Genomic DNA, 15,321 nt, shown 5'->3' on the forward strand with positions numbered 1-15,321 from the left:
TTTTCATTGAAATCTACATTTGTATGTCCATTTATTTCATACCTGATAAATTTCTGTCTTACAAAGTGCATGATTTAGATATAAAATGCGGACATCCAGACAGAAATTTTGTAATACACTGTCGTTTTCTGATTCAGTATCACACGTTATCCTAGTGCACATGGACAAGTCTACTTGCACATTACAACAATAAAATGTATTTAAATGCTTATAAAAAGAGATATAATTGTTTTTATCTATTTAAAAACAAATACATTTAAGGTACGAAATGAAAGATATACTAGTAATACTATATGTTAGTCAGTCGATATGTGGTGCTTGTATCACCTCTCTTTGCTTGCATCATGATATACTAAACTTGTCCTGCAGTCTCGTGCAAGCAAATCAAAGTAAAACAACCCCACATATTTAAAGGCTTACATAATTTTCCCAATTTACAACAGAAGTAATGACTTTTGTAATGACTAAATATTGAACATAAATACTGAACAGGGTACTGTATTTATTTGGAATTAAGGAAGACTCACATTTTTACACTTATTGTTTCTAAAAACTTCATTTTTTTCCAATTAAACAAAATTATTTAAGATTTCATGAAAAGAGACCTGAAAACTACTCTGCCACATTTAAAAAGGCAAGTTCAAGAGGCATTTGAAACAGAACCATGCTACAGCAAGAGTTAGACACCAACAGTTTTAGCAAGGGAATATGTCAGCCTACCCAATTTCAAAAGTGCGTGTCAAAATGAACAAATTCAGTGTATAAGATAAGAGTTCAATGGCAAAAAAAAGATAATTAATTTTTGATTTTAATTATCAAGTTTTAAGTTTGAATGAAAACTCCAGAAACAGGATAATTAAGAGATCCTAAATCACATTTATTATTACTGTCTTTCATTGCATAAACTAAGAGTCTGACAAAGCTCCATGCTCAAATTAAGGATTCTTGGGCTATCAACATTCCTATGTGTTTTACCCATACAGCATAGTAAAATACTTACCCTTTGCAGAGAGATCTTATCCTGTCTCCTAAGCTCCATCTCTTCCTCAAGATTCTTCTTATACAGCTTCGCACCATCCTCTGCAGATGTCACGCGGGATTCCAGCTCGTTAATCAACTCATCCCGTTCCCGACAATATCGCTGTAACTCCTCGATGTGAGCTCGATGTTGAATGCCCATTGTCTTCGAGTCAGTGTAGGCTGCTGCATATTCACTCTGAAGGTACAATGTAATAAACGTGAAGTGTTTTCTTTATCCATTTTTTGTCAATTGGGCAAAGGCCCATTTTTGTAACACTAAATTGTGAAAAAATCCAGATTTTTAAATCAATGATAAATGAAAACTGCTTGAAATGGCTTTTAACAATGCTTCTGGTGATTTCTATCCTAAAATAATTATACAAGAAGGAATAACAACAGGCCATTGACAAAATGTTTGAGGAAAATAATTTAGAGGTTAATACACGGCGTAGCCGGGCCGTTGAGTGATAATTGGCCTGAGTGACTCATAATGGCCCGAGACGTAGTCAAGGCATATTATGAGCATGAGGGCCAATTTTCACGCAACGGCCCGGCTACACCGTGTATTAACCTCTTTAATACATATGTTTGTTTTTCTTATTTTGCAACTTTAAAGTTTGCTTTTAAAGTTTACCTGCACGTCCAGTTGTGCATTCTCATTTAGTTTTGTGTTTTGAATGTCAACGCAGAATAACAAACGCCGCCCCAACAGTCCACACAGGTTATCAAACACTAGCATGTTTTCCTAACCTGCGTTCACGTTTGCCTCCTTTAGGATTTAAATAATAAATATGTTCCAGCAGATCAATAAAATTTGATATATTTAGTCAGGACATTATTTTGCAGTCGCCTAAATTGATTTTAAGGCAAACATTGAATTCACGTGAAAAAGTTCTACGGGCCGCAAAATAATAATCGAAAATCAGCCCGGGCTGCAAAACTGATAATCGCTAAGTCATGCAAATAATCATGAAATCCCAAATGTGTTACTATATATAGTAACATATGTATTAAGTGAACATAATAATTTGAAGAATTGTTGATTTTAAAAATGCCTTTGGGAACAATAAACAACAATGAACAGGGCACTTTTCCCCAGCATTTATATGTATACGGGGATTAGTGGTTAACTGGATCACATTCAAAAGTAAATCATATGGCTTATGTGAATGACAATGTGAATCGAAACTGTGTGAGATATGATCATGTCTAGTGCTGGTAGTATTTTAACCTGCCAGGAGTATTTAAACCTACCGGTAGTATTTAAACATGCGGGAGTATTTTAACCTTCCAGGAGTATTTAAACCTAAGTGAAGGTTATCTATTCATTAAAATCAGATTAAGTCAAGCATATTTAATGAGGTCATTTGCAATGGCTTGTCAACATTAAAGTGAGCATTCTTCACATTTCTACTCTAATTATTACCGAAATTTATAGAATAAAGAACTCGGTTATTCTCCTGAGAATACGATTAAAATTATTGCCCCATACTATAGAACATATTAAGATTTTTACAATAACTTCAAAGTCCATTACAGGCTGAAATCAGAAAGATGTTGAATTTATATCTTGAAAATGAAATCAGATTTCACCTGAATTTTTCTCACCATTTTTCCCCTGCGTATGTATCTCTCCTAGCCAGCTAACTTTCAAAAGCTTTATTTAAATACTTACTGCTCTCTTTTCAAGGCCAGCGTTCTTCTGTTCCATGGTCCTTAGCTTCCTGTAAATACACAGGAGAGTGAAATAAATGAAGCCTCTTTTATTTAAATAAATTAAATATATTTCAATTTTCCACTGAAATAAGTAAACATAAATTGACATTGGCTGGTATCAAAAGGACAAACGATCATTTACTCTACTTTTTGTTTTGAATCTGTAGGCTCTGCGTCCATATTAAGATAGTGAATACACACTCCTAATAAAGTGTCTTACTTAAATAAGATCTGATGGTCACATCTTGATATCAATGTTCGGAAATATCTGGATTTCAAAATTGCTATTTATAACTCAGCTGATGAAGAAGTTATGAACAACTCAGACTCTGTATTCATTTGGAGTTCATTACTTTTTTAAATAGAATATGTGCGCCACATACGCTAAACATTTTGAATAAAATTCATGAATGGTCGGACAAGAATTTTTTAACGATTTAGCTATAATTTACAAAGTAAAATTGAAACTTGAAACAAACATATCATTTATTTACACCTAACACGATCATTATTTATTTATTTTTATAAATAATGCACAAACTACAAGCTATTCTAGCATAAAACTAGGCCAGACGAAACTAATGTTGTAGTTCTGGTTACTGGACAAACTCCATTTTTAATTAAGTCCCGCCCTTATTGTTGTTCTTTAAAATTTGTAAAAGATGGTACAATTGGTATTGTATTGTATTTTGTTTGTGGTAATATTAAATATTAATGAATAAAGTCAGAATGTGTATGTATGTAAACATTATGATGATATACATACTTTGTACACAATAAGTTGTTCAAAAATAAAACATTTTCCCAAACTTTCCTAGCCTGTTTTTTCAACATCTAACAGGAGCCACAACATTATTTTTGTTTGGTCATTATGTGAGAGATACTGTTTCTTACTCATGCAATTTATCCAGCTCCTCCCCAAGGCCATGTATACGCGACGTCAGGTGCTTGTTTTCCGCCTCTAGTAACTGTGAGTGTGCGGTTGAATGTACTGAAACGTCAGCACTCACAGTAGTTCCTTCAAGCGCATCCGAGAGGGCTCGTCTCAGCTCACGTAGCTCATCTTCATAGTAGGCGCGTAGGTCGTTAAGATGCTTGGCATGTTTTTCTCTTAAGTTAATGCGTGTGCTAAAATAGAAGTGTTGAGAACAAAATTATCTTTGGTGTATGATGAGATTTTATCTGTTAGCAAAGCATAAATATTTTTGTAATTTAAAAAAATGCTGAACCTTGAATAGTGACTTGTGAATTTCTTCAAATATTAGATTTAAGAATTCACTTTTGAAGTATCTACATAAGCACCAAACAACAATTTCTCTGTAAAGAAATCATAAATGTTTCCTTAGTAACCTTACCATCAGCTTTCATTTGTTCACACTGTGAATCCTAAAGTTATTAATATTCATACATGTACAAAATCTTGAAAAATTAGCGAATTCCTTACTTATACGAGAGCTGGGAGTCATCACTTCGGACAGAGTCGTTCAGTTCCTGCCTGCGTCTATCTTCTCCTCCGTACAACTCTGCCCTGTCCATGGAGAATCCTGGGATGTGCGCGGGTTCATGCAGGGACCGGGTCAGGCGGGTGGAATCTCGGGTCGTATCTCTACTGCTGGAGACTGGCTCGGCTCTGACACTTTGGGTCATCTGATGGGTAACATGGATATTGAAAATAATTTTCTTCACATTTTCATTAAACATGACGGGAAACAAGCTATTTCTATTCTAAACAGTTTTACACTTGTGTATAAATCAGTACAGGTGTGCATTGTGAGGCCATAAAATCCGCCCCTCAAACCAACAACCATATTGGTGTGAGGTGGACACCTACATCACCTTAGATTCTTAACTATTCTGTTACTGCAAGTGTACGCATCTTGTACAAAGGGGGTATTGGAGTGCACCCCTACTCTGAGCCTCTTTGTGCCTCACTCTCCGTCTGGGAGGCCTCACAAGCTTTATAAACTATCACTCGGAGTGTACAAACCCTGTTCATAATTGGCAAGTGCCTGTTAAAGAACACTACTCTCGGTCTCTGTCTCCCTCTGGCAGGCCCCTCAAGCTTGACTGACTATCACTGAGAGTGTACTTCTGCTGTTCATAATTGGCATGTGCCTGCCTGGGCCTCTCTCCCACTTGATTATCAAAAGAGTGTACTTACCATTTCCTTATTGACCAGCGACTGCTAAAGACCACTGCTCTGGATCTCTATCTGTCTCTTGGAGGCTTAGGAAGCTTTAACGACTATCATTAAGCATTTACTTCCCCTGTTCCTAATTGCAAAGTGCCTGCTATAAACCACTGCACTGGGTCACCCTGTGTAAAGATCCACCTTTTGGAGGCACTGCAAAGATGTGCCTGCTAAATACCCCTGCTCATGGCCTCTCTCCCACTATGGGAGGCTCAGCAAGCTTGATTGACTATTGCTAAGACTTACCCTGCCCATAAGGGGCATAGGACTGCTGTAGACCCCTGCTCTGGGCCTCTCTGTGGCAAGATCCCCCTCTTGGAGGCCCCTCAGGCTGGACCGACTATCATTGAGAGTGTCCAACAGGTCTTTGACATGGGGAGACACTGAATCTGTCCAAAAGAAATTGCATGGGTTATAAGCAGGGATGCAAATATTCGATCAAACGTTTGGTATTCGAATGTCAAAAACGGTATTCGAATATTCGAAAAATTAGTGCAAAAAAAAAAGAATAAAAAATCTTTTGCCTACAACACTGTTTTTGTTTATAAAGTTAGTTTGTCTTGTTTTTACAACGACTGGCACCGTTTTTACAACAACTGGCCCCTAATGCCAGAGGTGTGAATGTGATGAGAATACAAAACACATGTCATATGTCATTTAGGGACATATCGTCGGGTACTATAAAGAGTCACCCCAATGTTACAATACTGGCTAGGAATCGGCTTTAACACCAATGTGTTGTCTTGGCTGCAAATTAAGTTGTGCAACATAGCTCAAATGGCCGTGATGATATTAATGCCATGTGCTACAATAATGTTGTTATATGTATGTGCTTAAAACGGTCTTCCATGTTTTGTTACAATGTTCGTGCATTGAAATGTAAATGTATAATATAGCGTTTTAGGATACATTTCCGCTATTGTTGTACCATAGATGATCAAATCCACATTTGTTTTTAGTTTCCATTGGTGCAAAACGCTATTTGACTTGGAATCCATCTAATTTCACATTGTTTAGAAATGTGAAGGCTACGGAATTGAAATAATTTGATTTTCTTTTTTGCTTGTTCATAATGTATTGCTTTTTTCGTCCTAAAAATGAAAAATAAATCAAAGGCTCATTTGGGTAAATTGTAATCCGCCGCGCGTACTGGCAATGACAAAGTAGGGCAAAAATGCCCCGGCTATTACTTTAGCAAATTATTATAGTAGTTAACTACATCTTTTAAAATATGTATTTTGGTAAGCGAATATTCGAATATTCGATCGAAAGAATTATCGAATATTCGAATATCAGTTTTGCCATTCGTTTGCATCCCAAGTTATAAGGGATCTGCCATCATTTCTATTCTTAAAAATGTATTTATTAGTATTTGGAATTCAGATTGAAATTATATTGCAGTGTTTTCCGTAATAAATTTATGAGTTTTAAACAACTGTAAGGTAGATAAAGCAACTCAAAAGTATTACCTCTGCTTTTCTCTGACCTTGACCTTTGCCCTTCCGGTGACCTTTCCCTACTTCTTTCAGGCTCCAACGACCTTTCCCTTTCACCTTTGAAATATTTAGCACTCACACCTATTGTCTCTCTATCATACGACCTCTCTCTGCTCGACCCTTCCCCACTGGGTGACCGTGACCTTTCAATGCGACCTCTGGGAGGTGACCTTCGTCCTGATTGTTGTGGCCTTCCTAGGCTACTTTCAAGGTCATTGTCAGGTGAACGCCTGGCAGATCGTGGGGAAGGGGTTCTATCAACTTCATCTCTCATCTCCTGGTAAATTTCACGCCAGGATTTGGACTCAAATGAATTTCTAAGGGCTGTTACATTATCTCTACCTGTAAGAATAAACAATTATTTGGTAAATATTAAATCTTAATAGTTATATCATTAAAAAAAACTTTTTTGTTAATATATATACCTGACATTACATAAAGATGGTTGTATCTTGTATTACCAACTTAACGTGAAGTAGTTTTTGTACAACATTCAATAAATAGTAAACGGGTATTCTGAATTCAGAGTGTGAGTGTTGTTTTTTTTAATTTTAAGTAAATGGTTCCTTTGAACAAAGATGTGAAACTTAAACTTAACATTTAATCTTAAATTAAATCTTAATTAAATTATTGAATCTTAAATTGTCTTCTAACTTTGCATAAATAAAATATGCCCTTATAAATCTTTACCTGATTTTTCGCCGGATGACCTTGACATATCAGGTGACCTTGTTCTAACATCTGAGGGGACCCCACCTTCATGACTGTGATATCTACAAGATAGTATCATTTTCTACACCTCCATTTGCCATTATCACCAAAGATGACAAATAATTCAACATTTTATTCATAAAATTAGTCACCCTAGTTCAATGATTCAATAACTGCATATAGAAATAACATCAGCATCAATGAACGAGATCTAGAATTACAGTGATGTTGTTTTCTAAACTCAATCGGTTCCAACATGTACATGCAAACTTAGCCACTTAGTAATAAATTACTCAGTAAATCTTTCATGTCCTTCAACTTAATTATTCAAACCTTGCACTTAAACACATTCTCTTCAGGATGAGTTTTCATAATGGGGTACAAAGGTTACAAGCAATAACCGAGTATGACATGTGCTGTTGACGCAATTGTTTCATTTTAGAAAATATTAACAAAAACCTAAAATCTTTTGTAATTGTCCTTTTTTAAATGCATGGCCTCACTTCAAAAAGCAGAAGCAACAAAATCACAAATTTTCATTAGCAACATGTTTGGAATTGTATTGGTAAATTGATCACATAATATTTGTTTACAAAATGCCCAAGTTACAATTTTTGAAGTTACAATATCTGAAGGTTCAGCATTTCTGCTCCTTTTGGACATTTTGATCACATGATACCATTTTCTCATTGGACTAATTCTTCGGTATTTTGCAATTAGATGCAGCTCGCCTTTTAAATTTTAGTGATGTAAAAATTCTGAAACTGGAAAAAATGCAGCTTTGGTATTTAGACTTTAGGCCATCGATATATGTATGAACATACCTCCTCGTTTCAAGTTGCTCATCAGGCGACATGCCAGCCAGTGCTTCCTTGTGTATATCAAGTTTCTTCCGAATGGCAGAGTGTTGTTTCTGGAGCTCATGTTCCATCTGCTGTTGTAGACGTTGAATGTTATACTGGTGTCGATCATACTGTGATCTCAAGTCTCGACGATGATCGTTTTCCAGAGTCTCAAACATGTCTGTCCACTTGGCCTGCAAACAAGAATATGACAAGATATTTTTTTCAGTAATTCCCATTAATACATGTTACACATATCTACACTGCACGACAACATCAAGATGTTTTCAATAAGAATACTATAGCATGAAAGACAATGACAATAATTATTAAAATTAAAAATATAATTATTAAGATTAAAAATAATTGACCTAAAAAATGTAATTATCTAGTCTTCAGTAAACAGTCAACTTCAATCATCTTCTGGAAAAGGATGTGTTCGAAAATTACACTTTATATTCTAATATAAGGGGAAATGGGAAAGAGAGCTCTTTTTAAAAAGAACTAAACTTACAAATAAGCCAGGTTTACCTGTTGCTGCTGCAGTGTCTTGAAACCTGGTATGACCCCTGAGTCATGTGACCTAGAGTGGGCAGAGTTTTTACTGGTGTCCCTACTTCCTGTAATGTCTCTACTTCCTGTGACATCCCTACTTCCTGTGATGTCTCGACTTCCTGTAGTATCTGGTACCCGGTCATATGCTCGTCTTAACAGCTCCTCCTCATAAGTGGATTGGAACCGGCTAGAATCTCTAGTACTGTCATAGGATGCGTATCTAGAAACATACATGTACACAGATTTATGAACCAATTACAACCAAAAAACTGATTTTGTTTGCAATCCCTAAGTGCTCTAACTTCCTACACTAATTTTTAACATCATTTATAGACACCAAGAACTGTCACAGGAACGTGAAAAATCAATCTAATTGGCATTGTCAGATTGATTGCCATTTGACGTATAAGAATAATGAAGAAATAGCAAAAATAAGACAACACAGCCGAAAATCAATGAATTAGTTTATGCAATGCATAAATCAAAAGGCACTCATTTACAGTTCTCAGTCATAGCCATTTTATCACTGAGATTCAGAGACTGATGTAAACAATTACAAAATGCAATAATCATTGACCTTTGACCTACTGACACAATAATCAATTTGGCATCTTCAAGTCAATGACAACCTATCACTTAAGTTTAATGGTCCTTGGTCAAACTGTTATTGTGAAGACAAAGTTTTCAAAAGAAATGTGTCATTGAAATTATTGATAGAATTATGTTTTGTACCAGACGGATGGACATTGGGGATCCTATATTTCAACTTTCTGGGGCATAAAAACAGATGGCTGATATTTCATCAAATAAGTCTTATTCAATCTAATGAAAAATACCTTTAATTTCTTATTTGCCTTTGAACAGTACCTTGCAATGTCAATGTATTCAATTTTTAAATATCTATATTGAAAATGGATAATTTACAAAATGATTTGATTAATAGATGCGTGTATATCGAACAGTAGGCAATTTGTTACCTGTCAGTGTCCTGTAAGTACTGACTATCAGTGACCTCCAGATATCGGCTGTCTGATGCCAGTCGGTCACTTTCATCCTTCTCATAAGACCTAGAGAGTAACATTTATAATTAGCATGTAGGTGTACCACATAAATAACATTGAATACGATTATTAGTTATGATATTTTCACAATTCATAGATGTGTCTTGGAAATATGAGTTCCTACATTGACCATGAGATACATAAAGTACATCCCCTAGAGTAATATGCTACAAATGTTAGAGCTTTAACAAAGAGTTATGGAAGGTTGCTGCACCCTGTTCCTTTTTGGTAGCACCCATCTGCTCCCATGAAGACCAGCATGAGCACCCTTTAGCCTTAATAGAGTGAAATGCTTCAGATAATCAAGTATTTCTTTTGCTATAATGATTAAAACTTAAAATCTGATTATAAATTCACACAAACTTGACAGATATACATGTATATATAAATAAAAATTTCTTAAAGTTCAAATTCTTCAAAGCCTGACACAATTTGTCCTTTTCTCCCTGTCCTTTCTAAAACCTAGCTCAAGTCCTCTTTGTTTTATTAGTGTTCAATTTCTGCTTTTGCACACAGTTTCCATTAATCATAATGCTAATGGTGATAGACATGGCACCAATACCAGGTCTGTCTTTATAAGTGGGCTAAATTCAACATACCTGTCCTTCCTGGCATGTTCCCCGTGGGACAGTGGACTCTTCCCAGAATCCCGCTGGCCACTGCCATCTTCTCTTGTACCTGCAGATTAAACTAAAAAATGAAGTGTCTGATTATTTATATAAAGATAATTAAAGAGATGTCTTAGCTTTAAACCTTTCCTTTATAAATACTCCTTTTTACTCCTCTATCCGTAGCCACATAGATTCACCATTTTACTCCTAAGTTATATAATATGGAGATTAACCATATTAACTTAAGCAAACATTTTTTTTCCATTTTATCAACAGAAAACAACAAACCGGACATAAACTCAGCATTTGTGGAATTTGTTACACAAATTGAAAAAAGAAATTTTCTCATAGGACTAATAAACAGAAAAAGAAAATGTGTGATTATTACTTATGCCTGGCCTTCCAACTTCATCTAGATGGTTTTCTTTAGCAAGCAGAGCTCTGATTTTCTCCATGTCCAAAGACGATTCAGTTTCCAGCTGGTGGGAATCACTCCTCCCTCTATCATCAACTTTCCAAGATTCAACATTGATTCTATCAGCTCCTAGAACATCTTCAACAACTTCTGCAACCTTCTCTTTCTTTCTCTCAACAGTGTCATGAGATTCACTTCTTTTGTTCAATTTGACTTCATTTTTTTCATCACTTTGTTCAGAGTCTCTTGGTGATGTTTTTGGAGACACTTTTGGTGAAAGCAAGTCCGCTCCGACTCTGATTCCTGCACTATCTTTTGCAGTTTTGATAATCCTGAATTTACCATTTTCTGTGACAGATTCATACTGAACTAGCGGAGGTGACATAGAAGCCTTTTTTGCATTTTCAGTTTCAATACTTTGTTCAAATTCTTGCTCGTCACCAAAGTGTTTCTCATTGAATTCTAGCTCAATATCTATTTCTGACTTTTCTCTCCCCTCTGGTTTACCAAACCCTTCCTGACTATCCAGTCTAGGAGAAGAATCAGTTGTACTGGGATCTCTGTTCACAGAAAAGGATCTCGCTTGTGGTTCATACACTTGTCTTTGAACATCGAAGACAGTTTCTTCCTTCTTGTTCTCAAAAGCACTTTGGCCATCACCATTTTCAGACGATGAAGCTGATTTAGGCGAAGCTGGGGAAACTTCTTCCACATCTTCTAAACCATACAGTTTCATTATGTTAGCCTTTTCTTCATCATTCATTGAATCAACAACTTCATCTTCATTTTCATCCAATTCACTAACTTCAGGACTTTTTGATCTATCAGTTTCTTCCATATCAGCATACTGGAACAAACCTACAGCAGTATCTCCAGAATGATCATACTTTTCTTTACCATCTTTACTGCCATTTTCTCCACCACTAACATCACTAATCTCATCATCAGTCTCTTCTGATTCTTCTTTGTCAGAATCAGCCCCATACTGAAACAACCCAACCTTTGCAACATTTATTGCAGTATTTCCGTCTGTATTGTCAGTAGTGTCATCCTCTTCAACCTGATCTGCTTTGATAAGGCTAACAGCAGAATCTATGACCTTTTTTACAACTGCTTCAGCTAATAAGCTACTATCTGTGGCATCACTAGTCACAGATATTTCAGATGCTGCATCAGTTACATCTCTTCCAGCAGCTGCATTATCAGCACCAACTTCACCACCACTGTCTCGTTCAATTCCAGTATCAGCTGAAGCGTTTTCGGGAACAAGAACATTTATAGTTGAACTGGCTGATAGGTCTACATTGATATTCTCAATATTCCAATCATCAGGATCTACTTGACCATTCTGAACATTGATATCAATCATGGCATCAATATCTTTGTCCAGATCAGCTGCTCCATCTCCCAATCCCTTCTCTTGGCCAGCTGTTTTGCTGACCTCTGATGATCTCTCACTTTCTGACACCTGACCTGATGCCCCACCATCTGAAGATTCCCCTGGAGTAATGTCCCTTTCCCCATGTTCAACAACAGTGCCTTCCTCCTCTTGGGTCCCAGCTACCTCAGCTGAAGCAGTACTCATTCCTGCAACAGATCCATTGGTTGTTCAAGATACACAGTCAGAGAGAGAATATTTTGCTTTGTATTAGTATTGTATGGTCTAAAATAACCATCGCCATTTTCACGTATAACAAAAATTTCGTCACTGTCAACAAACATGGTGGCCGATATTGGCAGACGATTTTAACATTTTTTCTATGCATCCTAAAACCCAAAACATAGATTAAAAGTTTTGTTCTTGAGTTTTTCACAGATTTTTTTGCCTGCATCTTATAACCCCTATCGTCTTATAACCAGTCATTTACGGTACATATTATGATTTATAGACAATACTTAAACATAAAACCTAGCAAGAGATATTGGACACAAGTTGTGCATTTATTTATATCAGTAAAAGAGATCTATCATTCAAGTTGCTTATGAAATGTTGCCTTTCTGAAACCAGAACAATTTATAATAATATATCTTACAGTACAGTCAGCATTTCTGATTGCAAGCTTTAACAACAAAGATTGTGTCAGAAATAACATGACCAAGCCACTCACTGACATTTAATCTGACTGTTGTGCCAGGTGAACACTTATACCGGTAATTATATAAGGCACAGTTCCTTCCATGGGAATTCTACATGTAATTAACAACACAGTTGTGGTGTCCGCTTGCAGAACTAGGGGTCAATTAAGGAGATAAACCCTGTCACTCTCTCTCTCCAATGTCACAAGTATAACAAGAGCTGTTACATATAAACAGTGCACTCGACTATTTCGCTGTTTTTAATTTTATGTGCACTCGACTATTTCGCTGTTTTTAATTTTAAGTATAGCAATGTTCTGGTGAAACTGTATAATAAGATTAATTGCAAATCTTAACCATAATTTTAAACTGAATAATAAATGGCCATATTTTGCATCATATATGCAAAATAGAGTAATCTAACTTGAAATATTGACATTGCACAAATAAAGCTACTATTTATTTTAAAGTATGATGGATGGTTGAGAATCCTTGTTTAAAATTTCAATGCAATAAATGAAGTAGTTGCTGAAATGTGGGTACATAATGCAAAACAAGAACTTCTAAATCAAATAATAAAGGGGCAAAATTTGCATAATATGCAAAATACAGTTATCTTACTTGATGTGAAGTACTTTGGATTGTTGAGTTCCGTTGTATAAGGTCTCAATACATTAAACATCAAGTAGTTAATGAGATATCAATCTACATACAAAACCTGAACTAGAATTTTGAAAGTCAAATAATTAAGGGCAATAATTTGCATTACATTCAAAATAATATATATTATCTAACTTCATAATTTGAGTAAGTTTGAAAGTAAGGATCAAATATTTTAAGTTTTAATACAATATGATGAATTTGATTAAAAAATATCTTCAAGGGTGCTAACATGCAAAACATAGATCAAAGAGTGACGCCGATGCCAGGATGGGTAGTATAGATCTCCTTTAGTCCATATAAAAAGCCGCTTCAGAGTCATTGACAATTTTTGTTTAGGCGACTCTGCGCATCCATATCCCACTTGTTGTTTTCCTAGCCAAGAAAGACAGATCCCTGCACTAAGTATATTGTGCCGAAGATAACGGGCACCTGCTAGGTAGATCAAAAATGGCAATGCTTTGTTGACAGATCAATCTGAATTTTTGTTTCATGAAACACTAAGTGTATTAAGAGAAAGGTATTGGCTCAAAATAATTCATTTGTAACTTCTGTGTTTTTATTTAATAATGTTAAATATTGTGGAGTTACAATTGAAAAATATATTTGACATTGGTATGAATCAGTCGACTTGTGGCGTTTTAGGGAACAAAATGAATATCCAAATGTTAAAAAAGTTCCCTAAACGTGTATTATTGTGGCTAAGCTCTCAGCCTTATTCTTCAAATAGTCGAGCTAAACACTAGTAATGCCTGCAGATATTTTGACAGTCAATGGGACCTGTAACTTAGTACAAAACAAACAAGTATTGTATCTGCCTTGCTTTTGGTTTCAACCTGCATAGATCCTAGTCTAAAATAATAGACGTGTTATACGGGATTCTTCCAATCCCTAACGTCTAAACGGGAATGTGCAAAAAACGGGGGTGTTTTGAAAATATTGAAATTGTTTTAAGTGAAGTATTTTATTGTTGAAATTGATCATAAAGAGTAATATTCATATTTTACCATGTAAGTGAAATGTTATTTTGCACTAAACAAGCATTTAATGCATAAAAACAAGTTGTTTACCTTTCCAATAAAACGAAAGTTGACTGACACAAACAACAATTACATGTATGCGAAGGGGAACAACTCGATACAATGGTAATAACTCGGCCTCCTCCGACAAAGCTTCGAGATAGACCTCTTTATACAATCGTAACAACTCGGCCAAGGCCGAAATTTTCCGAGCGATTTAAAACTGTGCCCTAAAGACTTGCAGGTGCCCTTCATGTATATGTTTTGACAGAATGAAATGAAGAAAAGCCGTCAAACTCATAATCAGATGTTGGATATTTATTTTTTGTGTACAGAACTAATATAAAATAACATTTTCTGGTAATATTTCTTGTTTTTATGATATTTTATAGACGCTATATATGCTTTAACCCGGAATCCTGATCGGAACAACTACCCACTTTTGATACTAAACAATTTGTACGTGAAGGATTTGCCATATCAAAAATCTAAAAAAAAATCTGTCAACGTACAATTATTTGGACTACAGTACATAGATCCTAGATCTTAGTTCAAACTCCAGTCAGGCCACAAACTCTTTCTCATACTTTTGATGATTTTTTTCCTGATTTATATCATGTTAATGAATCCATGAAAATCTTTAAGCCATTAATGATTTTATCATAGCCATGAAGTTTAAATTTTAAATCAGTTAAATAAATGATGGGAGAAAGATGGGTGGGGTAAAAACAAATCATCAACGCATACGACGTTTCGTATGAAACACAGCTGGAATTGATCAAACATATCATTAGGAGGAAGCCCAACACTTGTGGCTATCTAATGCAATTACCTTTTACTTGATTCCTAAATTGATAAATGCAAATTTAAATAAAACATATTAGACTCAGACTAGTTTTGACAAGCTCCCTACTCAACGGATTGTAGTAGTAGCCTCCCTTGTGATCA

At 35.5% G+C, this 15,321-nt stretch overlaps 1 protein-coding gene across 1 annotated transcript in view; it reads right to left on the reverse strand.

Annotated features, from left to right (window-relative positions):
* The window catches only part of LOC128232045 (zinc finger CCCH domain-containing protein 13-like), a 28,558-nt gene extending 13,258 nt beyond the window's left edge, over positions 1-15,300 (reverse strand). The window contains exons 1-13 of the mRNA XM_052945385.1: positions 15,206-15,300; positions 10,592-12,205; positions 10,192-10,270; positions 9,509-9,598; positions 8,508-8,751; positions 7,959-8,170; positions 7,114-7,196; positions 6,397-6,765; positions 5,174-5,316; positions 4,181-4,383; positions 3,631-3,864; positions 2,696-2,744; positions 1,001-1,216 (exon numbers count right to left, since the gene is read on the reverse strand). Coding sequence (XP_052801345.1) covers positions 1,001-1,216; positions 2,696-2,744; positions 3,631-3,864; positions 4,181-4,383; positions 5,174-5,316; positions 6,397-6,765; positions 7,114-7,196; positions 7,959-8,170; positions 8,508-8,751; positions 9,509-9,598; positions 10,192-10,270; positions 10,592-12,203 — 3,534 coding nt within the window. The 5' untranslated portion in view covers positions 12,204-12,205; positions 15,206-15,300. The remainder of the gene's footprint in view (positions 1-1,000; positions 1,217-2,695; positions 2,745-3,630; positions 3,865-4,180; positions 4,384-5,173; positions 5,317-6,396; positions 6,766-7,113; positions 7,197-7,958; positions 8,171-8,507; positions 8,752-9,508; positions 9,599-10,191; positions 10,271-10,591; positions 12,206-15,205) is intronic.
* Positions 15,301-15,321: the final 21 nt, after the last annotated feature.

The sequence above is a fragment of the Mya arenaria genome, chromosome 4 (genome assembly GCF_026914265.1).
Source record: "Mya arenaria isolate MELC-2E11 chromosome 4, ASM2691426v1".
NCBI classification, from domain to species: Eukaryota; Metazoa; Mollusca; class Bivalvia; order Myida; family Myidae; genus Mya; species Mya arenaria.